Raw genomic sequence first — 25,708 nt, 5'->3', positions numbered from 1 at the left:
GTTGAGATGAGGACACATCTGAAGTGAAGGCCCAGCCTGAGAGTGCTCTCAGCTCGCTCCCTAATGGCCGTCCCCTTTTGATCCCTCTGGACGAGTGGAGCCCTTCTGCTGAGCGCTGATGGCCCTGACTAACTCTCTAGATTTCCACAGCGGTTAGAGGTCAGGCTCTTCAGAGAAATTCTCGTTAGTCTAATTGAATCCAGGACAACGTCCATTGTCCCTTTCTTCTTCTGGCCCTGGCTAAAGTTTAGAGGCCAGCAAGTAGCCTTTTGTGTGTGTGTGTGTGTGTGTGTGTGTGTGTGTGTGTGTGTGTGTGTGTGTGTGTGTGTGTGTGTGTGTGTGTGTGTGTGTGTGTGTGTGTGTGTTTGTTTGTGATTGTCTTTTTTGTGTGCATACACACATGCCAGCTGGACACTATGAGTTGACTCTGATCGATGTAATTCCGTCCAGATCTGACCCCCTTCAAACGGTCAAATCTTTTTTCAACACCTGAGCTCTGCTCTGACCGCTCAGCATGTGCCTGTGACACTCCCCGCAAAGGGCCGCGAGGGCTACTCAGCACCTCTGCAGCTGGTGAGAATTTGTAACGTTCGGGAATTCGCTCCTGGCGGCCTGGTGGTGACCGCACCGCACTCTAGCGCATCAGACCGTCCTTATCAACATCTGGACACAGATAGAGCTCTTCTCATCATGTGCACGGTTCATCCCCACAATGGGCCTGCCAAGAACGTTACGCAACTATCTACCCTTTGCTCTTCGTCTCTCTCTGTCTCACACCCACGTACACACACACACACACACACACACACACACACACGTACACACACACGTACACACACACACACACACGTACACACACACACGTACACACACACACACACACACTTACACATACACACACGTACACACACACACACACACACACACACACACACACACACACACACACACACACACACACACACACAGAGACAGAGAAATGTTTGTTCGTATTCGTCCTTTCGTATTCCCCCCCCAGTGGCAGGTGAAACATGTCCAGGAGTCATCAATACAGCTCCAGAGAGGAGCGCGTGTGGAAACAGCCGTGATGGGAACGAATGCTCGTCCGGAGCCAGGAGGAGAGAGGAAGCGGGATTCATTTATACGGATGTCGAGTTAGCCGCAGTGAGCTCATCAATCTCCAGGCTCTCTTGTCTCTCTCTCCATCCTTGCGCTGATTGCACGTTTGCGCGATCATGAGGGACGAGCCCGGCACAGCTCTTCATTGTGCGAGCGATATGGCGGCGTTGAGGTCGGTTTCTCTCTCTCTCTCTCTCTCTCTCTCTTTCTCTCTCTCTCTCTCTCTCTCTCTCTCTCTCTCTCTCTCTCTGTCTCTGTCTCTGTTGATTCTGAGGGAGAGCAATTAGGAAAGTTTTGGTTGATGATTACAGTACACAAACTGGGAATGTGCATCATGGAGTTGAATGATGTGTAATCTAGAACAGATATGATATCTTGTGCTCGTGTCCTCTCGTGTAAAGGGGGAGGCTCGGAGTCTGAGTGTGTCTGCTCTCTTCAGCTGGGCCCAAACAGTGTGTGAGTCGGAGCTTTGTCCTACTCCTTGGCTAATCTCTGGTGGGACTGATTGCAATTAGCCAAGTCTTAGATTTGTACTTGTTGTCATTGTAAGAGCCTTCGTCCATTACTCTGGTCCAGTTTCAATATTCGCACACAGCTCTCTGGGCTTCTGGTGCAGTTTGTAAGTGGCTCTCGCTGAAATGAACTCCGTCAGCTTATTCCCAGAGAGCGTGTACACTTTCCCTGCTCAGTGGTCTGCTTTCAGTCAAACGTGGACCCGTGTCCTTCCGGGAACCTCCGGTTGAGTCCCCCGTGGTGACCCGTTCAGTCTGCACCAGCTCTGCCAAAGTGGACCCAGAGTGGCTGGTCAGTCCACAGGTTCCTGTTTGGCCCGTGCCTACTTTGGTTTTTTTCGGCCGCAGGTGTCGTGGGTCGAGCTAGCCAGAGACTCGTACGCCCCAACCCCTCCCCCCCATACCCTCCATCCAAGCACCCCTCCTGCGCTGTGTCGAACGACACCTGTCGGGCGCTCCGGTCCGCTCCGGGACACCTCCGAGCTGATGAGCTCATCGGAAAAAAGCGATTAAGCGCCCGGGCAGCGCTGGCGTAATGTTTAGCTTCGCTACTTGGCCTCGGAAATTAAGCAAACCTGTCAGGAGTCATCAGGGCTGACGCGAGACATTTATTTATTTATTTACCCCCTTCCCACCCCTCCACCCGTCCTCCCGCTCTCCATCCGGGGGCAAATCTGGCCTACTTGCCCCTCTGGCCTTGCTGTCCGCTTGCGCCATACGATGAGGCAATTCCTGAAGAGGGATTAGCTCCCCTCTGCCCGCCCTTTACCTCCAGCTTCCTGCCCCATCCCTCTTTCTTCTACCCCCCCTCCCTCACTCTTCCCTCCTTCCTGCCCCATCTCTCTCTCTTCTACCCCCCCTCCCTCACTCCTCCCTCCTTCCCCTGTAGTCCTTCCATTAGAGAGGTCTGGGTTCAGCTCCTGCCCTCCTGATTGGGGTATATCTTCTCTCTCGTCTCTTTCTCTTTCTCACTTCCTCTCTGTCTTTCTTTCTTTCTCTGCTCTGTCCATACTCTGCAGCCCATCGTTGGTGCAGCAGAATTCTCGCGAGCCTGATGTCAGCGACACATTAAAACAACACCAGGACTGTGCACGGTGTTTTTTTCTCTCGGCCTCCTATTAATCTTGCACCACAAATGGGAGCCCCTTTGACATTAATAGGCCCACTGTGGTATGGGGTGAGCTAACTGTGTGTGTGTGTGTGCGTGTGTGTGTGCTTGTGTGTGTGCTTGTGTGTTTAAACCTTAAAAAGGTCCAGTAGTTCCCTCTTTTGTTTGCCGAAGAATTACATGGGAAGTTAGAAAAACACGTGTGTTATCGTTGTCATCGCGTGGCGGTAATTCCCTTTACCACCCTGTCAAGTGCCAAAGAATAACACTAAACACTTTCCTCACATCTCTATGCTAATGCAAACACTGGCTGTTGTATGTCAGAGCAAGATGTCGGCTGTTGAACAGAGAACTGGCCTTGCAGCCATAAACCTGGAACTGTATCAGATTTAGACAAGGAGAAGCAAAGACATGACGTCATCCCAAACTTGTTGGATTTTGCTAAATAAATGCGGTTCAGTTCAGTCATACCTTTCCAAGGCAATCTGACGGTGAGACAGATTTAGCCAAGATTGCAGTTACCTGAAACTCTGACCGCATATTTACATACACATATTAGCACACAGATGTTATGTGTACTGACATAATTGATCATGTGCCACACGGTGCTTTTCCACGTCCCATTCCATGTACCATTTTCCAAGTAGTTAAGGTCTGTAAAGTTATGTATTTATGCATTTGTGAGGATTTTGGGAGGCAATTTTGGGATTATTTCTGTGAGTGTTTGTGTGTGCATGAGTGTATGCAAGTGTGTGTGTGTGTGTGTGTGTGTGTGTGTGTGTGTGTGTGTGTGTGTGTGTGTGTGTGTGTGTGTGTGTGTGTGTGTGTGTGTGTGTGTGTGTGTGTGTGTGTGTGTGTGTGTGTGTGTGTGTGTGTGTGTGTGTGTGTGTGTGTGTATGTATGTGTGTCTCCCTGGCCTTTCTGGTGTGCAGTTCGTCCATGAGGCATCCTCAATAACGTAAACCGATCGACCAACTGAACATATCCGCCACGGCCCCTGCGGGCCTGAAACCGAAGATATGGGAGTAAGCCTGCACCCCCCCACCCCCCATCTCCCCCTCCCCATCCCACGGAACTCATCAGAGAGGTCCCGCTCTCTTATCGTTAGACTGAGGCATTCCACTGCACGCCAGACCATTTGCACTAATCCCAAAGGCATGGTAGTCATTATTGATAGAGTCCTAATGCATTACCTCAGGCTCTTATTGTTGGTAAAGATTATTATTTAAGAATCAACTAAACCCCCCAAAAAGTCTCGGGTTTCATAGAGATTTATCAAAAGAAAATGTTATTTTTGGCCTAGTGTGACACACTTTGAACACAATTGAAACAAACTGTGCTCGGAGCTGGAGGAGGAGTGGAGGACTTGATACCCACCCCGTCCCCCAAGTCGTGCCCGCAGGCGCCCATCATTGCATGGCACACACACACACACCGGTGCCCGCTAAAGGGCAAACATGAAAGCCAATCAGGAGCGAGAGCTCCCCGTGACATTTCTGCTGATTCGGCTAATTAGAGCTGTTTGAGGGCTGTAATTGGCCGTCGCGTGCAGACCCTTCTCGGCACTCAGGAGTGGCTGCCATGTTTTGCCAGGTTGTTATGATGGCAGTGAACTGTAGAAAATATGAGTGACCCCATTTTCTCTGGATCCCCTTACAACTCAATAACATATGGGTTGTGTGTGTGTGTGTGTGTGTGTGTGTGTGTGTGTGTGTGTGTGTGTGTGTATGTTTGTGTGTGCAACTGCGGTACATCCAGACTGTGAGGAGATTGATTGGCCACTGCTGTATCACCACATGCTCCTTGGTCGTGCTCACTGACTCCCACATACTTGCTTCATTTGGGCCTTTGCAATGCTGTCATTTTCTACGTCTCCATGGATCAGTTTGAGAAAACCACCGAGCACTACTGACTGGAGGGCCTAGCTGAGTCACAACAGCGTTGCTATGAGAAGTGTGACCTCCCGCAATAACCAAAAAATCTGAAAAGAATAAGGGCTGAAAATCTGTGGAAAATTGGGAATAATTAAGAAATTACATGCATTAAAATGTGGGCCCTCACATGAAAGGTCCTACAGAAAAGGCTGATTTTTCCTCGTCATGCATTTCGCATGTTTTAATGACTACAAAGGATTGTTTTTTCTTAAACAAATATGATAATTAATTCAAAATGTGACCAGTGATTGGTTGGTCTCCTGCTGTTCACTGGCCTTCATATTCCTCTTAAACATGTGGGCCCAGATTCACTGTTGGAAGTGGGGGGTAGAGAGAGAGACCCGTGTGTGTGTCTGTGTCTGTGTCTGTGTCTGTGTCTGTGTCTGTGTCTGTGTCTGTGTCTGTGTCTGTGTCTGTGTCTGTGTCTGTGTGTGCGCGCTTGTGTTTTGTGTGAGAGAGAGGGTAGTGTGAGAGAAACTGCACACAGTGTATGTTCCTAAATGCATTCCCTTTTTACAGCTGACGTTTACAGCAGAAATTTACAATGGGCTCCTGATTTTAAGGGTACTCAATTCCTTGCGGTCTCCCTAGACTCCTTTGTAGTTAACAACGCATTATTTGGACTACAATGAACTTGAAAGACCAAAGGACTCCCGTGCTCTGTGCCTGATTTACACAGCGTCCTTGTATACATGTGTGGTAGTCTTCTGGTGTAATAGAGGGGCTATTTTGGCCCCACTGTGTCCTCGTGCCCCCATTAGAATAATTGAGGTGACGTGTCCAGCCATGGAGCAGTGTGTTTTGGCCGGGGGCCCGCGCTGGCTGCCGGGGTGCCCTGCCCACACGTGCTCGTAAATCCGCCGGCCCAACGGGGGCCACGCCAAACGCAACAATGCATGGCCGTAAGGAAAGGCTCCAGTGAACCCCAAATAAGCCATCGCAATGGGCTCTGAGATTGTCCTAACGTGTGTGTGTGTGTGTGTGTGTGTGTACTGTATTTGCAGGTGCCGTGCTGCTGGTCAGCGTGCAGGGCGTAGCAGTGAATGTGGACCCGGTGTTCTGCACATGGCTTCTGTACCAGCCTCCGAGAGGGAGCAGCAGGCAACAGCAGCAGCAGCAGCAGCAACAGGTACGCCACTGCACAGTCACTTGAGGTTATAAAACTGTGTGTGTGTTGTATGTGTGTGTGTTGTATGTGTGTGTGTGTTGTATGTGATGCTGACACAAACGTTTTTGAAATCCACAAACATACAATCCACAAGCCCCTTCTCCCTCAAAACATGTGTGATGTACATGTACTGAAAACTGTGATGGGTACAGTTGTACAGTGTGTACATACACGGTCAGACAGCACAAAGCATAAATGAATGCCATGCTGTGCATTTTGTCATGCTGATTAGTTAACTAAGTGGAGCATTTACCTTGGCCTTTTACCTTGCTCTGAGTCAATATTGAGCTATATTTCACTGCACATCATCGGAGCTGTCAGAACCTCTTACATGTGTGTTTGTTTCGCTGGCGAGGTCTCCTCGTAACTTCACCTCAAACCAGACCCCCTCTCCTCATAGCTGGAGGCAGGGCTCCATTTTTCCATTGCGTCTCCGTGTAGTGTAGCGCAGAGCTGAAGGCCGAGAGGCTGCTGCAATTACTGCAGTCTGAGCAGGTCAGTGGCTCTCGGGGAAGGACATGCACACACACACACACACACACGCACGCGCACGCGCACACACACACACACACACACACACACACACACACACACACACTCACACACACATTCACTTTCTCTCTCTCTCTGTTCATCTGTCTTTTTCTCCATCTTTTTGTCACTCTATATTTCTGCCTGTCTCTTTCTGTCTGTCTATCTCTCTATCACTCTCTCTCTCTCTCTATGTTTCGTTCCCTCTCCCCCACTCACTCTGGACTGATTCTGGATCAGCCCTTGGCCCTTGCGCCGCTCCACTGAAGCGCGTCCACACCTACCCCCCCCCCCCCCCCACACACACACACACACACACACACACACACACACACCCCCAACCCCTCCATCCCTCCCTCAGCCAAGGCCTCTGTCTGTCAGATAAGCCCCTCAGCTGAAGGACGTTAAGCAGGCCGAGGGTCAATGGAGGCCGTCCAGTTTGAAGGACAGAAGTGGAGAAACGGCGCACATTTTAAACCGACCTGGGGTCAGCGGGATCCCTATGGGAACGGTCCTGTTGGACCTGCGCGTTCACCTCGAGCTGGACAGAAAAGCCGCGGCTTGAGTTCAGCCACTCTCTTCCCACACTGAGCACATTACAGAGTGTCGAATAGCCTGACGCTGAACAGGCAACGCTCTTTTGTAGGTAGACTTCATTGTTCATTTTCCTTTCATTTGCGAAGACCAAGACCATTCATAAGATCGTATTATCTCAACTCGCGTACATTTTTACACAACGCCGCTGTTGACCTGCTCTGGTCTGAAGCGTTAATGTTTTGTTTTTTTCTTTCTCCAGGATAGTGAGGGTGACATATTTAGTCATGTCATTTCATGCTGGTGTTGTTCAAGCAGAGATTTTTCCTTTCCCTTAATAAGAAGGAAAAACATGAGCTTTTTTTAGAACTCGGGCTATTTTTGAACATGTGCAAACTTCTGAGTGAAATTAATCTTTTTAGCTAATCTTCCAAGTATTTGTCAGCGTTGAAGTCGGAGGGACTGGGGGATGTTTAGCAATTAGCTTTTACAGTATTTCATTACTGTGTTGCGTAGCTTCTTTTTCCACCCTGTGTGTGTGTGTGTGTTTTGTATGTTTTGTGTGTTTTGTGTGTTTTGTGTGTTTTTGTGTGTGTGTGTTTTTTCCGTGTGTGGTTGTCTGTTTGTACTGTATGTGAGTGCATGTTCTCTAGTAGGCGTTTGGCCTTTGCTCCATGCAGCTGTAGTGTTCTTGGAGGAGATGCCAAGGCTCTTTTTCACGTGTGTGTGTGTGTGTGTGTGTGTGTGTGTGTGTGTGTGTGTGTGTGTGTGTGTGTGTGTGTGTGTGTGTGTGTGAGGCCACCCATCAGTGCTGGCCCCTGGCCCCCGTGTTGCTCTTGGAAGCGTATTCTCCTCCCTGCTCTCCCTTCATTCCACATAATACTGCTCATGGAAGTGGCTAAAAGAGTAGCCCAGTCAGTCAGCCAATCAGATCTCCAGCAGGCCAAGCCAGTCAGCCAATCCGCTTGCCCCTCTCTGACCAACAGTCCTAGCCTCCACCTCATCACTCAGGCAGGACTGATGTCATGACCTCAGAGGTCTACTTCAGCAAGCAAGCTCAACTTAACAGACACACAAGCCCATTTCCCTCAATAGAAGCACAGTCCATTTCATAAATACATGGACACAACCGCCTAAACCGAGACCCAAACACAAACCCAAGGGCAAAGTCAAGACTGTGTACTGACTCACTTCAGTCTCCATATACACACAACACTTAGTAACATGAACAAGTGCCATATTTGCACTACACGACATGAAACCTAAATGGAAACCCCCTCGAAGTAGAGCGTCATCTCTTTAACCTCAGAGTCATTGTTTCATTGTCATTACACACCCCTGTTTTGGTGCACTGCACGCAGAGAATGACGTGAACTGACTTTTTTATTTGGATGTCAATGCAGGCGCAGGGCGTGCCTCCTGTGGTGATGGCGGGGTCCAAGCGGCGGGAGGACGAGGTGTCGATGGGGAGTGCACCTTACGCCAAGCCACCCTCCAACCAGGCCTCGGACTACGCCAGCAGCCCCGTCAAAACCAAGACTGTCACAGGTACTCTCCCTCACACACTCTGCTCCCATACTTGAGCGTCAACATGGCAATAATACATGGCAGTAATACATGGCAGTAATACATTGCAGTAATACATGGCAGTCCTTCCATGGAGTGTCATTGGTTTCTGGTGTCATTGTCTCTGTCTTTCAACACAACTCATTCATTTTCTTTTACATAATATATTATTATAATTATATATTATAATGATCATACAAAATAGTATTAACTAAATATGTGTACTAAATGTGAGCTCACTTTGTGCACAGGAAATTAAGAAACGTTTTCTTTATGAAGAAAGTTTATTGAAGCGTTTGAAACTGGTCTGGTTTCAGTATGAGTTAATGGCTGACTGACACTGTAGTTAATGTTAAGTAATAAGCCTTGAATTTAACGGTTCAAAATCACCACTGATTAGATAGGGATCAAGTGTCTTTACTACCTTTAAAGGACCCTCAAGATGATCTGATAGAGTTCAGAGTTCAGACTCGGCTGCTCTGATCTGTCCAACATATTGATGGAGATCTAGAGGGTGTAGGCGAGAGGGAGAGATTTGAGTTTAAAGGTCAGAGTTGGTGAACTTGTGTCCTCGCTGGCCGCAGTGCATTGGAAGGGGCTCTGGTGCAGCTGGTGGTGGTGTGGGGATGCAGTTTATGTGTGCTGGTCTGATGGGTGTTTTCCTTGGGTGGGGATGAGGGTGAACGTGAGGGCACGCTAATGTGCCAGGTTTCCAGCCGCAGCAGGGAAAAAAGCCCCGAGTTCAACCCCTCCGCTTCCCACAGCCCTATGCTGGAGCCTTATGATGTTGCTGTAAGTCGGAACACATAGTGTGCCCAACCACTCTCACTAACATACACATACATACATACATACCGTCATACATTGTTATGTACATACTGTCATACAATGTTCTCATTCTGTTGAGTTCTGGACGCTCTCTGTTTACAAACACACACACACACACACACACACATACACACACACACACACACACACACACACTTTTTCTCTTCGTCACATACACTGTAGATGTGAGGTACTGTATTCTTTCCTCTACCTGCACTCTTAGTCCTTTTTGTCCAAAAACATCCACCTTTTTTCTGGTCACGTGTGTCTGTGTGTTTGTGTGTGAGTGAGGGGATGGAATGAGAGGATGGACATTACACAGAGCCGCCGGTCACTAGTTTCAGATTCACTGAGGACTTTGTGCTACCTGGGAGGAATAGATGTGTAATACTCACGGCTTTTAAGACCTGCCCATGACATAACACAGGGACGGCCACTCAGCAAAGAGCCCAGATACATCAACTAGCTCGCTGTAATGTTTCAAATTGCTTCTCTAACTGGAAGCTCAAACAAGAAACAGACTGGGAGCCAGAGGGGTTTTGTTGTAGACAATGGTCTCTCCAAAAAAGCTATTTACACATTTTGTTTTCTTTGCTGCCTGATGATAAATGGCAGCAACAAGTAGTCAGGGGAAAGTAAGCAATTGTTTCTGGGATGTCCTCAAACATCAGTGTGAAGTTGGGAAGTCTGAAGGAGTCTCATTGTGTGTGTGTGTGTGTGTGTGTGTGTGTGTGTGTGTGTGTCCTGTTGAAGCACACAAATGTGTTCTGCTCAGCTCCCTGTTTTGATGAAGCACTGTTATCGAGCTCTAAACGATCCATTAACGACCTCTCCACTCAGATGGTAAACGCAGCGAGTCAAAAAAAAAAAACAGTCAAAAGGTTAGCCCCTTGTTTCACTTCCCAGCGCTCTCATCATCCCTCCCTCCTCTTCTCCATCTTTGTTTGTTACGCCATTTGGGCTAATGGCTTTTCCATCCCACGGCAGCAATTGTTGTTGCTCTTTTCTCTCTCTCTTTTTCTCTCTCTCTCACTCTCGCCGTTTCTCTCGAGCGTATTTAGATCTTCTCTCGTTAGCGGGCCGTCAGTAAACAGGTCGGCTTGCCTTGGCTCCCAGCGCACACGGGGGCCGGGGGCCAAACAGGCTGCAGTGTGTCAGCGACACTCGTAAAAGATGCTCGGCCTTTGGACGCCCGTCTGCATGCGAGTGGACGGAAAATAAACCAGTTTTATTTTTTTTGCAACACTTGTCCTCGAAAACATTTAACATAATGCCCACGCACCCCAAAACATTTACTGTAAGTGGAGGGAAAAAGAACACTTCATACCAATTACTGTTACCCAGCCAGCCTCGAAGTTTGTTTTACATAAATACTTATTAAGAGCAAGCAGTGGATTTCACAAGGCTGCATTAGGTAGATTGTTTGGCAAACAAACCTCCTTTGTGTCTTAGCAATGCCTATCTTTTCCAAGGGGGAAGAGGTCAGTTCCCAGCAACAATTTCTTTTTTCACAACACACAGTCCAGTAGAAACGTCTCCAGAAGAACAAGCCTCTTTATCAGAAATCAAGCCTCATTAAAACCAAGCATCCCGAGACGCCTTCTCATCGCGATGGAGGATAAGTGTGAAATTGAATAGTTAAGCGCCAGCGTAATGTTTCTTTTTCTTGTCTCTCTGCTTCCCCTGTGCACCCCTTCACATTGATTAGTTCTACATGGGAAACACTCAGTGGGCCTGTAGATCTCTCTTTTGTGTCCAGCAGGGTCCTCTTGGCCAGGCTCTGGATCTGGGCTTGGTTCTGGTTCGGAAGGTCACCAAGGTGTGTGTGTGTGTGTGTGTGTGTGTGTGAGAGAATGCCTGATCCACCTCGCCGTACGGAAACACACGGAAACCGCCTCAGAAAAGGAGTCCGTGCCGCGGCGGCAAAGATGTAAAAGTTACAAATTGTTTCCTAGTGCAATCAAAAAAACGAAAAAAGTCAGTGAGGCTAAGCGCATTTCAGGGGCCTTGTGTTTCTCATTAGGTGAAACAATGAGCCTCCCGCAGTCGGGAGAAAATCAAATTGGATGGCCACTCCGCAGACCCTGGAGCGCCTGCCCGCCCGCTCTTTTAAAACCGACAGATCTGCTTCCCCACTCGTTCGGGGAAGGCCACCCTATGCCTGTGATCGATGGGGTATTCAGTTTCTCTGTGACGGACTTCACGGTGCTTAAGCTGATGGTAATGAATATAGTATGAGAGCTCTACCTTTTTCCCATGGTGCTTGAGGGTGGATCAGAAGGATTTTCTCTCCCTCCCCTCCCCTCTTCCCTCTCCTCTCTTCCCTCACCCATTTTGTTTCTCCTGTGTGTCCTGATGAACCTTTAACAGCACTGATGAAAATGTTGACAAATTTGCCAATCAAGCTAACTCTCATAGTAGCCCTATAGTGTCTCTCTGATATGCTGGGCAACACTCGCTGAAGTGAAAATAAATACAAAGACAGATATGACTCTGCAATATCATGGCCTGTGCATGCCCTCGCGAGGCTTAAAGGTTAAGACCCTTGTGCATGATATGTGCTCAGTATAGTGTCGTGTGTTTGAGTTTGTGTCTGCGGTTGTTTCTCCTTCCCGTGTGACGGAAGAATAAAACACATGATCCAGCCATGGGAATCGATGATCTGCAGGAGGATTTCATGGGATGACTAGGCTTTTGAAGATCCGTTGCAAAGGAAGGTTGCTCTTAAGCCTTATTTCAGCCATGTTTGATGGAGGGAGTATGCTAATTGCCAGCTAATACACACGTCAGTAAAGGCCCTAACTGGCCCACTCCGGTTTCCCTCTGGACAGACTTCACAGTGATTTTTGCTAAATTGTAATTTGGCATTACAGTCAGTAGCCTAGTCTGTTTGTTTTAATGTAGCTCCAAGTAAATGTCTGTGCATATGACGGGCTTTGCCTTTCAGCAGGGGGGGGGGGGGTTATCTGTGGTAGGGTTTCTCCTGGGGAGAGGGGGGGGGGGTGGGGGGCTACATGCCATTTTTGCCTCTTCCCACCACGCCTACTTCTTTGTTTACGTAAACACCGCTGAGACCCTGTCCACTCTGTTTCCCAGTTTGAGTCAACACATCTGCGTTCCCCGGACTCGCTGAGGTGACACGTGGGAACCAGCACCGAGAGGCAAGCGGCCAACAGCGGGGCTCGTCACGGGGGTTAACCTTCCGAGGGCCGCGTTTGGACGCTTATGAAAGCGGCCCCCTCACACCGCCTGTCCGTACAGCCTCACCGCGCCGCGCGGAACCCACACATGACACGTTGCGTGTAACACCAGTGCATGTTGTGATGTGAGCATCAGGCCCGTGATTGGCAGCTGGAAATGGAGGGGAAGAAACGGGCCGCGCTGTGATGTCATGTCGCTGTGGTCTCTAGGTCCCGGCTCTGAGCAGGCCCTATCTCGTGCTTTCCCAGGGTATCGCTTTCCCTGGCGCGCTGGCCCTCAACAGATAAGTCATAATACTCACGAGGACTTAAAAAGCTCCCTCTCAAAATATTAATGATAAGGATAATGTCATGTTTGGCGTTTTCAGCCGGTACTCTGGGGAAATGACTGAACCGTTTGCGCCACTCTCCACCAAAGGCAGACTTTTTAATATGTCCACGGTTCAAAAGACCACTCGAAAACGCGCAGGCTGGATTTCTCCGTCCATTTCTGCTTCCAATTGGATATTTTGAATGCATGCCTGGCACTTTTATTGTACAATGAGAGTTAAGTGTTGCCTTTTTTCCCCTCTGCACAAATAGCCTGGCTACTCTTCCTCTCTAATCATTAAGGACTTTATATTCAGCCCTCTGAAGTGCCTGCAAGTATGTAGGCAAATGCACTCAGACACCGCCGCCATATGCCAGGTGATATCATCCGAGTCTGTGGTCTGTCATGGTAACATCATTGATTGTTTTGGCCTGGGTTGAGGGGCCGGGCGGTGGTGTTGGGGGGCTTACCATTCACTTTTTGCGCCTATACTGTTTCAATTATTTTACCACGCATGGAGCACTTGGGGCACAAGTTGGTGCTATGAATAAAGCTAACAGATGCTAGTATAAGACAGCATGGACAGCCACACATTTTAAATGCAGTGTGTTAGCCAAATCAGAAGGTCGCTAAATGTCTTGAAGTGTAGTCTTGATGCTAAATGTCTTGATGTGTAGTCCAAATATTTTTTACCAAATTTCAAATACTGTATGTTTCTTGATTTATGAATGCCTGGATCTCAGAATGAGGATAGGCAAACGCTAAGCATATTATGCACACTTACACTGGTGAACTTCAGTGAGTCTTTGTCTAGCCAGATTCACATTATTGTGTATCAGGATGAATAAAATGCATTCTGAGTTTAATATGCACCCTTCAAATTCAGTGAGTCTTTGTTCAGTAGGCTTGGCCCAGCTGTAATGCAGCATCCTAACCAGCAGGGTGCTTCACTTCCTGTTTAGGCCTTGATAAGTGATCAGACTTGAGTACTAAATGGAGCCCTGTGGGCGTAGGTGTGCCGTGATGTCAAATCCATTACCAGAAGTGTCAGATTGCTCAGCTTTTGATTGCTCTTTTGTTGCTTTACAAGACATTTTAGGGTGAAACATTTTGAAAACAAGTTCTTTTGTTGGTGTTTTTATTTATTTATATTTTGAATAACTTTTTTTTTCAGCACTCAGACCACAAATTGGACCAAATAAATCCTAGCCCAAAAGTATTTTTCTTTATTGTCCCAGCGAAAGTGATGCTGGCAGCGGACCTGTCGGGGGGAGTGAGGAGCCTCTGGATCCTCTCATTGTTCGGGCAGCCGTCAGTGGGATGACCTCACTGGCTCGCTCTCCCTCGCGCACAATCCTAAAATTAGCCATTGGCGCGGAGAAAAAAGTGCTCTGATCCGGCGCCACGGAGTGGACGGGGCCGAGTCGGCCGTGCGTTAGCCTCCCCGACCCCTCCCCCCCCCCCATCCCCCTCATCCCCCTGTTTATCGCTCCGATGATGGGATTAGGGCTAATGCGCTTGTTTACCGCGAACCAGATACTCAGTGACGGTGTCGGAGCCCTGCTTCGGAGGGGCCGCAGTCGCCTTGACCCTCCCTCCGCTCCTCAGTGGGTCAAAACATCGCAGCCCACCTCATGACCCTCAGCTCCTCAGCCGGGGATGAAGAAATCGTAGGAGGAGTCTGAAAAGCTGAAGGGGGAGAGAGAGGGAGCAGTGAACGAGGGAAGGAAAAGAATGGGGAAAGGAGGGGAAAAAAACTCCATCTCCAGGGACTCTCACAGAAACCCTCTCACTCCTCGCTAGTAGCTTGATGGAACTCAGACAGTTTTTATTGGCTGCTGTCAGTGTGCACGATGGATAATGTTTTCACGGCACGAGTTATTTGTGTAGTTTAATTTTTCTTGCAATGTCAATAATTTATCAAGGTAATGAAGGCTGGTCCGGAGATAGAAAACAATAAACGAGCGCACGTATGCGGAGGTAGCCGGCCGCCCCACGGGAGACGGGCCTGTGGTTAGGGGGCTTACAGTAAAGATTAGGCTGTTTTTACTCTTTCCAGTGGCTTGATGAGCCCAAGTCAAGTCAGTGAAATGCTATCCAGAGCCAGGGCTCGCTCTGTGGATTGAAAGTATTACTTTACCCCTCTTATGGTTTATTGAGGCTTGGTAGGCTTCGACTGAACAGGCTTTTTATAGGCTTGAGGTTGGAGTGGCGGACTGAGGCTTATGAAAGGCTGCAGATATGGTTTGCATTTCACTACCTGATTGTTTATGTGTATTTAGGAGTGGCTGACTTACGAGTTAATGTGCAACAGCGAGTGGCATGGCGGAAACGTGCGCTTTCTGTCTTCGGAGGCCAAAACCGCGTCTGGTCAGGGCCCCAAACCAGAAAAGAGATTAGAAATCGTATCCCTCGGAAACAGCGTCTGTGCCATTTTAGGCCTGGCCACAGATGCTTCGGTCCGTAAGTGGCTGAGAGCGTCTGATGTGTCTGCTCTTCACCAAGATAGTGTCTTAATGCTCGTCACAGAGTGGGTGTGCACAGGAAGGGAGCAACAATAGAATACATCAAAACATGCACTCATTCTTATCCGCACATTTTTACTGTGTATAATTGAGGCAGTTTGGATTTAATGAGTTGTGCAACAGCACAACAGCAGCAGCACTCACACCCAGTCAGGGGATTGGACATATTAGGGTAAGACATAGTCACCAAACTTTTGGAAATTTACTTTTAGAAAAAGTAAGATACAGTTTACGCCAGACGTCATGTTCGACCCTTTTAGCTTCTATTCTGTGGTTGTGATGACGAGGAGAATAAGGCCCAAAGAGCTCAACACATGACACAAGTGTTTTGCATGATGGGAAAATGCCTCTTCGCGTCCAACTGCCTCTGAATTTTGGCCACTCGTGTCCCTCTGTGAGCCGATGCCATGGGCCGATAACAAATGAGGGGGGGGGGGGGGGGGGTAAATATTCAAACAAACACTGACCTGCATCCAAAACAAATAGCCATGTCAGTTGCTACAACTATGGCTGTTGCCCCCTTTGCGCAGCTGCAACCGAGTACACAACACTTCATTTTATTGTAAACCACTTGTATCAGAGAACATTCCAGAAGGGACACGGGGGAAAAAGGGGGCTGGCGGGTGGGGAGAGCCAACGCACATGCTGAATTAGAAGTGTTTTTTTTTCACCGCTGGCTCACACGAGCACCCCCTCAAAAACGCGGACGCGTAAATGAAGCAACGGTACGTCGGGCTAACGCGGCGTCCTGCCGGGTGTTCCCATTTTAATAGGACGCTTACGGGAACGTCGTGAAAGGAACACAACACGGACGCGGACCTTTGATGTCCAGTCGCCTGTGCAGCTCCCGCCGCTCCTTTCTCCGTTGAAGCTGTGTGGCTTTATTGTCGCTTTATTGCGGGCTTGTTTTGGTGGTCCCGCAGAGAAAAGCGCCTCAAATTTGTTTCTCGCCCAAAGACCAGGCCCTTATTAAGGCGGCGTTTGTCTCTTCTCGTGCCCGACGCTCCGCGCTGGTGGAGGTCCCTGGCTTGGAACGCCGGCGACACATGGCTTTAAATATGCGGCACTTTGCTGTTTAAATGAGGGTGAATAATCGCCATTAGCGAGGCCGTTTATGCAATTTCTAGTGAGCCGGATGGCTGGAAAGTGACAGCACATATGGTGAGAGAGAGAGAGAAAGAGAGAGAGAGGTCTATAGAGCTCATGGAATGAGACATGCAGTGAAACAGGTGGTTGCTCATATGCCCGTGTACTCACCCCACCATCCACCTGAACATGGTCTGCCAGTTCTCTCTCTCTCTTCCTCCTTCTCTCCCTCTCTCTCCCTCTCCCTCCTTCTCTCCCTCTCCCTCCCTCTGTCTCGCTATGCCTCTCTGTTTGTTCGATTTCTCCTCCGCCCGTCTTTCCCTCCCTGTTTCTCTCTTTTCTTTCTTTCATTCCCTTCTCCATTGTTCCTGTTTTCACTCTTTTCGTTCCCTCCTTTCCCCGCTGCCCCCATTAGTGGAGGCCAATTCCATCCAAATTACCGCAGCCATACATCAACACATCCACTTTGATTTACTCTCCACATCCAAATTATGTCACCAATTAATCAGTTCTGACAGAGAGGCAGCGTTCCGTGCAAGAAGAGCGGGCGGCCATGACTCACGTACACACACACACACACACACACACACACACACACACTCTCTCTTACACACTCACATACACACACCCACACACTCACGCGCACACACACACACACAAACACACACTCACATACACACAAACACACACACTCACACTCACACACATATAAACACACACACACACACACACATGCTCTTACATGCATACACATGCCCCCTCCAGCAGGCCCTTCTTGGCCGTGGCCTCATGGGTCTGGTCTTCATCTCTCTGTCCCTGCGTGACTCTGGCAGGAGGACGGCTGGTGGGCGTTTGGGTCTCGCGGGCGCACATGCACGACCTCTCCCTACCTCATTCTTTTGATTCTTATGTCTCTGTCCCTATACGTCTCTCTCTCTCTCTCTCTCTCTCTCTCTCTCTCTCTCTCTCTCACTTCTCCTCTCCCTTTCTCTCTCCTCAGCTCTCCCTCTCTCTCCTCCCATCTCTTGAGGATTTGCGGCGTTGAGCCCCAAAGACGGCCCTTCAGCGTCAATCGCTACTGTCACCCAGCGCCGCGCCATCCTCCCCTGTGAGGCGGTGAGAGGGTGGTGGCGTGGGTCGTGTGGCGGTGCCGGTGCCCGTGGCCGGGTGGGGGACAGGTCACCAGAGCTGCTTGGCTGTCCCCTGCGTGGCCACGTCAGGCACTGATGACAGGGCGTGAGCGTCGATGATTTCATGCAGGGGGCTTTTTTTCAGTGGTGTGTGTGTGGGAGGGTGTGCATGAGCCTATGGTGGAGAAGCAGCCTTTGGTTTTTGGGTTTTGGTGATGTGTTTTGGTAGATGATGTCAGAGGGTGGTGTTGTCATGCGGAGTGATTACCACCCTGGGAGTGCTACTCCTTTCTTCCACACACACACTTAAACACACACACACACACACACACATTCACACATTCACACATTCACCTAAAGAGACACACTGTCTCACATACACAAACACATTATACACACGTATACACTCACCTACACACACGCACATACAGTACACGCACACACAATTACACACACACACACGCACACACACACACACACACACACACACACACACACACACCGCAGGGTGTCTCGTCTGTGGATAGGCCTCTCCGCTGTCTAGACAGTAGCACCACATGAGAAGTTGGAGAAGCCTCAAGGGTGCAGTCACATGTGTGTGAGATGGTAACTATGCGTAATGCACTTTTCAAAAGTTTTCTACAGTGTATACATCAGTGGTCATTGCTGTATGCATCTACTTTTGTGTGTGTGCGCGTGTGTGTGCGCGCGTGTGCGTTTGTGTGTGTTTGGGTGTGTTGGTGTGCATGTGTGTGTGCGTGCGTTCTGTATGTTGTGTTGTTCACCTAGTGTCTTCACGTGTTCGTGTGTGTGTGTGTGTGTGTGTGTGTGTGTGTGTGTGTGTGTGTGTGTGTGTGTGTGTGTGTGTGAGAGAGAGAGTGCAGAGCTTGCTATGGGGCTCAGCTGTGGAGGCTCGACTCCTGTGAGAATCTCCCTACTGTTCCATGAGCTGCTCTCTCTCTGTCTCCGCTGTGTCCTCTCCTGTAAGCACTTGGCTGGAGATGTCCATGCTGACTCACACACACTCTCTCTCACACACACACACACACACACACACGCACCTGTGTGCAACAGAACACCCCCCTCACACACACACACACACACACACACCCTGTTTGCTGCTAAGATGACCGTATCCAAGCTTGTTGCTACGGAAACAGACCAATTGCCGTGACAACCGCCATAGCTGTTTTTTTATTTAAAGTGATGCTGATGTATATGTGTCTGTGTGCTATGGGGTGGCGTGGGGTTGGATGGAGTGTTTGGTGGGCGTGTGAACGTGTGTGTGTGTGTGTGTGTGTGTGAGAGAGAGAGAGAACTATTTCAGGGCCGTATGGGTGACATCACTCTGGGTTTCATGACAATGTGGGTCTCTAGCTGCTGCACAAGCAGACCTTTAAATCATGGGATATGTCTTAATGTCTCTGCTGAGACCAGGCAGCAGCAAGCTCACCTCGGACCCAGGCCTGGCCCTGATCGCTTTACCATGCCTGCTCTCCCCCTGTCTGTCTCTCTCTCTCTCTCTCTCTCTCTCTCTCTCTCTCTCTCTCTCTGTGTGTGTGGTGTAGTGTGTGTGTAGCCCATGTAGTGGTGGCTGGAGTGCAGGGTTGCTGGGGTATATATTTATATTGTGTTGTTGTGGGTGAGGCCCAGGAAGATGAGCACCTAGTTTGTTAGTCTGGCAGTAGTGCAATGGGGTGTGAGGTGGAGAGGGGAGAGAGTAGAGAGGTTGTGTCAGAGAAAGAGAGAGATCTTGATACAACTGCTCTACACACACTTTCACTCACTTACTCACTTAAGGACTGATTGAAGTCTCAGAGACATATTCCTCATAGGGTGACACCATTCACATGACCATGGCCGAACACAAGTGCAGGTCTATTATAGAGACAGACCAAGAGGGCCCAGGGAGCTGATCTGAGATCAGTGCTTTAACGTCTCGGCTAAACGGTTACACTTGCATAATGCCCCAGGAGGAAGGCTCTGGCGGAAATGTGTCATTTTGACACTTTTACTGTTTAGCAGTGCCAATAAAAGGTGAAAGCATGGAAAAGGTATCAGAAGTGAAGGCCTCCTGTCTTTGAGCGCCGCTTCCATCACTTAAGCAGTCAGACTGAATTAACTCCCCCAGCGGTCTCCCAGCGGTGCCCGGTCGCTGAGATGATTCTGAGGTTACATATTTGTGGGCCTCGTCAGTGTCTGTCTTATCAGGGAAAGGTTTGCACAGCTGGTCCGGGCTGCATTTTTGGCCTGTGCCATCATACCTATCGGTGGCCTCCCCCCCCTCCACTCGGCAGCCGTGTCATCATCACACAGACTTGCCACGGTGGAACCCAAATCAACAGACACACCACAGCAAGATCAGAGATCTCAACTTGCTGCTGAACTTGCCAAAGTATTTAACATTTGAAGGTTAAGGTGATTATTTAACAGGCTTTCCAATAAGTTAAATCTGATGTTGTTACTCAGATGTTTGTCGGACAGAAAGTCGTACAATGTAGGATTCTGTGCTGTCCTAATCCTTGTGTGTGTGTGTGTGTGTGTGTGTGTGTGTGTGTGTGTGTGTGTGTGTGTGTGTGTGTGTGTTTTCCAGAGTCCCGGCCCCTGTCCATCCCCATGAAGGTGATGCCGTCGGCGGATGCAGAGTCCTGGGCCTCTCCAGAGGAGCGGATGAAGGAGCTCATCGCCTGTGTGTGGGACGCCGTCAAACGCCTCACTCTCCAGGTGCTTCATCTCTCTCTCTCTCTCTCTCTCTCTCTCTCTCTTTCTCTTTCCATCTCTTCATTCATCCTTCTGTTTCCTCCAAGTCACTCTCCTCCTCTCTCTCACAGTGTCTCTGTCCATCATTCTCTCTCTCTCTCTCTCTCTCTCTCTCTGTTACTCTCTCTCATCCAATCCCCCCATCATGCCTCTGGCCCTTGCGGTCGGCTGTGTTAGCGTCACCCCTGGGTGTGTGTCACGGTTGAGTGGCGCTCGTCTGGGACAGCGTGTGGTGTGGTGTGGTGTGGTGTGGTGTGGTGTGGTGTGGTGTAGCCTGTGTGCGGCTGCGGCTTCTTCGTCTGCTCACAAGGCTGCTGGGAACTGACTGACTTGTGTGTGTGTGTGTGTGTGGGTGTGTGTGTGTGTGTGTGTGTGTGTGGCTGTCGGCATTGTCACCCAGGAGGCTTGGACAGGCCTGGCCACATCAGAACAGGGGAGGGGGAAGGACTGGGATAAAGACTCGCTGACGTCCCTGACGTCCCCCTATACCCCTCCACACACACACACACACACACACACACACACACACACACACACACAACAGAGCACACCACCAGAGGAAAAAGCACATATGTGTTCATGTTGGAGTGGTCCTGTCCTCTCTCCTCCCCCTTTCTGTCTCTGTTCCTTTACGTCTCTCTCTTGCTCTCCTTCTCTCTCTCTCTCTCTCTCTCTCTCTCTGGCTTTTGAAGATTCGGTTTTATTATTTCTTTCTGCTACATGGTTCCGGGACCACACCATGTAGCGGCAATTAGGAGCCCAGGGCCCGATGACATACTGGTGGAAGCCGCCCAAAGTCGACAGCTGGTACTGGAGCACTGGAGATCCCCAAACAAAGCTGCTCCATTTATTTTAGTGCGGTGTAAACAGCATACCTAATGGCTCGCACTTTGCAGGCACATGGGCCCAATTTGGCACAAGGATATTTTTCCATCGCCCTCTCTTCGTCTCTCTCTCTCTCTCTCTCTCACTCTCTCTTTTGCTGTGTCTCTTTGACCGACTCTCTCCCTTCATCTCTCTCCCTCTCTCTCCATCTCCCTCTCTCTCCATCTCCATCTCTCTCTCTCTCTCTCTGTCTTTCCTCGTGTGAGAGGGACAGGAGAATGTATTCCGTGGCTGCGGAGTCCACTCACGCGGAGGCAGGGGGTGCCAAGGGCAGAGAGGGGTCCCTCGGAGTCGTGTAAATTGTTAGAAGAGCCCTTCTCAGGAGCAGCGGCCCAACTGATACTCTATCAGCCGCCAATCACTTGCACATGTGAGGAGGAGGAGGAAAGAGAGAGAGAGGGAGAGACAGAGAAAGAGGGAGGGAGGGAGGGAGGGAGGGAGGGAGACGGAGAGAGAGGCCTATGAAAGTGTAGAGTGGAAGAGAGAAGACACGCGAGTGTGTAATGTGCGTGATGAAATGGTTGGGTAGAAGAGCACACTTGGCAGGTTTATTCCTGTGAAATCTTTCTTTCTTTCCAGTCCCCACCCTTATGCAGGACTACACCTCCACCCTCCATCCCAAAACGTGAGGAAACCGCTCGGTGTCATTCTGACCTCAGCTGGACAGCTCAGTCCCCCCCCCCCCCCCCCCCCCGTCACATGCTCAGGACCAAGTGTTTGTTTAAGGCACCTTCATTTCAGCTGACTTCCTGACCAATCCGGTCACCTTATTAAGTGCTGCGCAAGTCTCTCAGCCTTAGAGCAGCTCTCTGAAGCCGTGTAGGATAGAGACGCAGGCCGGGTTAATGCCAAAACCATACATGCAACGCAAAGAGAAACAGATCCAGTTACGCTCCCAAAACACACACGCACACAGACACACACACACGCACACAGACACACACACTGACACTCTGCAGGGGAGAGCCGAGGCCTTCGACGCCACTAAATGGTAGTTCATGAGTTCAGAAGAGAGCCATAGAGGAGATTATTATGAGAGAGGAGGCGAAGGATTTAATCTCTTTTGCACACACACACACACACATACAGACACACACAGACACACACAGACACACACACAGACACACACACACACACACACACACACACACACACACACACACACACACACACACACACACACACACACACACACACACAGTCCTGCTGAGCTAACACTGGGCACCCCGTCCAGCAGCATGACACCCTGTGTGCTCCCCCAGCTCCAGTGCTGGGTGTCAGCCTCCATGGCTCTGGCCCCGGCCTGTGTTTTCTCTGACCTCCTGAACTGAACGCTGTGTAGAAACACTGGTGCTGCTGGCGTTAGTTTTTTTTTTTTTTTTCTTCTTCACTTTTTTTTTTTTTACATTTGTTTAATTTGATTTTGTTCAATTTTATTTATTTTTGTTGTGTAATTGCCCCCGAGCCATAGGGGATCATGGTCCTCGTCGGTCGTAGGTGTGGCGGTCGTAGCTGTCATTCCCGCTTAGGCCACGCCACCGCTTGTAATTGTCACCTTGGCCATTGCGGCTTGGACAGGCGCGCATGGGCACTTGCCCTCCGACTTGGAGGGCAGCCACAGTGGTCAGCCTTCGCTTCTCATTTTTTTCACCATCCTCCTGTTTTTTCTTTTTCTCTCTCTCTCTCTCTCTCTCTCTCTGGGTCCCAGCTCTCCCCTGACTGGTGGGGCGCCCTCGCAGTCGCCGGCCCTCCGGTCTAATCGCCAGTGAGCGGGAGCCGAGTCTATTTCAGGAATTCTGCAATAATTCCTTCTATTTAACACATGAATGTGTTCAGCGTTGGCAGAGGCGCACGTTGCTACCAAAACTGAAACGGGATCCCCTGCAACAGAGAGACCGTTGCCATGGAAAAATGAAGTCACGCCGGTCCCTGCAGCTGCCATGCATTAATGAATCGGGATTTTTTTTCTCTTCTGTGTGTGTGAGAGAGAGAGAGGGAGAGAGAGAGAGGGGGATAGGGAGAAAGAGAGAGAGGGGGAGAGAGAGAGATCATTTGTGCTTGGTGTGGCTCAGAGGGAGCTGGCCAGATGGTTTCCATGAACAGGATCTGACCCCCAGGCTGAAGCGGCCTAGCACAGGCCCATTACTTCATCCTCCTACCTCCAGTCCCCTCTCTCTCTCTCTCCTTCTCTCCCTTTCTCTCTCTCTCTCTTTCTCTTTCTTATTCCCTCTCTCTATCTATCTACCTGTCTCACTGTTTCTCTTTCTCTCACTCACATTCTTTCATTTCTCTCTTCTCTCTCTCTCTCTCTCTCTCTGTTCTCTATCCTTTTGTTTCCGCCTTGGTCCTTTCATCTGCAAGGCTCTCAAATTTGTCATGATTTGCAAATCCAGCACAGCTTGAATTTTCACCAGAATAGCTTGTCCAAACGCACTCCTGGGAAGCCATCATGTTCTGGACGGTCCATCTGACCAGTGTAAAAAGACATGGCGGACAACAACGTTAGTATGTTAGAAAGAGTGAATCATTATTAAAATAGCACAATAACAAGAAAAATGTGTCTCAGGGGGAGAGTGGTGTATGGATATTGGTAGGGGATGTAAGAATGTTGGCATGTCAGAGCGCGTATGTGTGAATGTTGAGGATGCAGTTTTCAGAGAAGGATCTGACCCGCTGTCCACTTCTCATAAATGCCTATTGCATTGATTTAAAGTGAGCACAGTTAGCCAAACAAAGAAATAGTCAAACATTAAGGTAATCTCGTTTGTCCTCTGCTCCAGCTCAGTGGGCGTATAGCATCAGTGGGAATCCATTTTCTCCTCTTGATTTGTTTGTAAATAAATGGGCAGCCCACAGCCCCCACAGCCCCCCACCTTCCTCCTCCTCCCTTCTTCCTCCTCCTCCCGAGGCTTTTGATAAGGCTATCTTGATGGGCTGCCATGTTGGGAGCTCAGCCAGTGTCTTGGGTTACACATTATTCTCCCTCCTCGTGCCAAAAACGCTGAGGCGAGTGGGTGTGCAGCGGGTCTCAGAGAAGACATGGGAAACGGCAGCAGCTCTTATGTAAAAATGCTATGTTTCCTGGCATTTCACACAGCCCTATGTCTCCGAGTGGCTCTTGAGAAAACGTTAAGGACACTAAATGCTTAAGGGCTTCACTTGAACTTAATGCGCCTGTTTTTTTTTTCTTTCTTCTCCTCAGTTGCTTTTCTTTTCACATCTTTTTTTTTTTTCGCTCTTGGTAAACGGAGGAATCAATGTCAAATCCCCCCCAAGCTCACGGACCGAGAGCACATTCCCTCCTGGTTACGTTACGGGCCTCTCTGCTGGTGCCTGATCTAAATCAGGACCCGGAGATGTAACAGTAGATCTGTCATTAGCTGTTTAGTGAGTGAGAGCACCAGAGAGCAGGGGAGGGCCGGGAGTGGACGGCTGTCCCATCTAACCCTATGACCTCACTCAGCCCAGGCCACTGAGCCCTCCATCCCACCCCTCTCCCCCGCCCAAAAAACATCTCTCCAACCCTCCCATCCTTATTCCCAAGTCCTAGCTGCGCTGTCCAGGAGGCGTGTTTCACAGTTCTAGGGCTGTTGAAGCTGACCGAGAGGCCCCTGGGGCGGCCACTCTGTCCATCTGCAACAGCAGCAGCCGCGGCAGCAGCGGTGGAGCTGCGATGGATGTCTACCTCTCAGAGACCGAGGGCTGTGGTCGGTCGGAGGTTTGGCGGAGGGGGGGGGGGGCGACCTTGCGTCAACAAACACGCCGATCAAAAAGTCGCAATTAACCCACCACGGCAAGGCAAATGGGGCGGGCAGCAGAAACAAACACCGGCCCTGCCGTCACCCGCCAGCGTTTATTTTCCCAGATTGCCACCTCTGCCGCCAAGGCCATAGGTACTTGTCAGCTTCTGTAAGCAGTCGGTCCCTTGGAATGTGGGAGGCCTCGGAGCGGTTTGGAGTTTGGGAAGAGCGAGGGGCCGAGTGTGGGCGGGTGGGTGGTTCTGGTTTGGAGGAGAATGGAGTAGCTGCTGCTTCTGGAGCTGCTGTAGCTTCTGCTGCTGCTGCTGATGGTGGTTTGGGTGGGGTAGAAGGAGCTCTTAGTGATGATGTGAAGTGACTGGGGACTTGAGTGGTGTTGTCAGTACTGTCAGTGGGCCCTCACACAGCACAACGCCTTCAGCTGGACCACAGAAAGCCCTTAATGAACGTCAGCTTCCCCCGTTGCAGTGAGACCCCCACCCTCACCCTCAACAGATGCATGCTGGGAAGGGGGGGTTTGAGGAGATTAAGGGAGTGCTGTGTGGGTCGGGCGGTGGTTTTGTTGCTCTACCCGGCCCTTGGGTTGCGTGAGCAGTACGTCTCGGCCGTGGCAGGAAGCTTGCGTATGGAGCGTTGAGAACACAATGGCATGTGTCAGGGCCTCGCTGATCCCCTCCTGGTGTGTGTGTGTGCGGGCGGTGGCCCAGAGCTGGGAGGAGCGTGTTTTGGCCAGGGATCTCCTCAGGGGTGACTT

At 49.9% G+C, this 25,708-nt stretch overlaps 1 protein-coding gene across 1 annotated transcript in view; it reads left to right on the top strand.

Moving 5' to 3' along the window:
• Window positions 1–25,708, top strand: part of vps13b (vacuolar protein sorting 13 homolog B) — a 330,552-nt gene that overhangs the window by 132,775 nt on the left and 172,069 nt on the right. The window contains exons 22-24 of the mRNA XM_076281294.1: window positions 5,678–5,802; window positions 8,310–8,454; window positions 20,145–20,275. Of these exons, the coding sequence (XP_076137409.1) occupies window positions 5,678–5,802; window positions 8,310–8,454; window positions 20,145–20,275 (401 nt within the window). The remainder of the gene's footprint in view (window positions 1–5,677; window positions 5,803–8,309; window positions 8,455–20,144; window positions 20,276–25,708) is intronic.

Source organism: Alosa pseudoharengus, unplaced genomic scaffold (genome assembly GCF_046254945.1).
Source record: "Alosa pseudoharengus isolate Yale_2024_CS ecotype anadromous, Long Island Sound unplaced genomic scaffold, YU_APseudo_1.1 YU_APseudo_1.1_scf_12, whole genome shotgun sequence".
Lineage (NCBI taxonomy): Eukaryota > Metazoa > Chordata > Actinopteri > Clupeiformes > Clupeidae > Alosa > Alosa pseudoharengus.
Note: the sequence above shows the minus strand (reverse complement) of the source record. Positions and strands in the feature narration are given on the sequence as shown.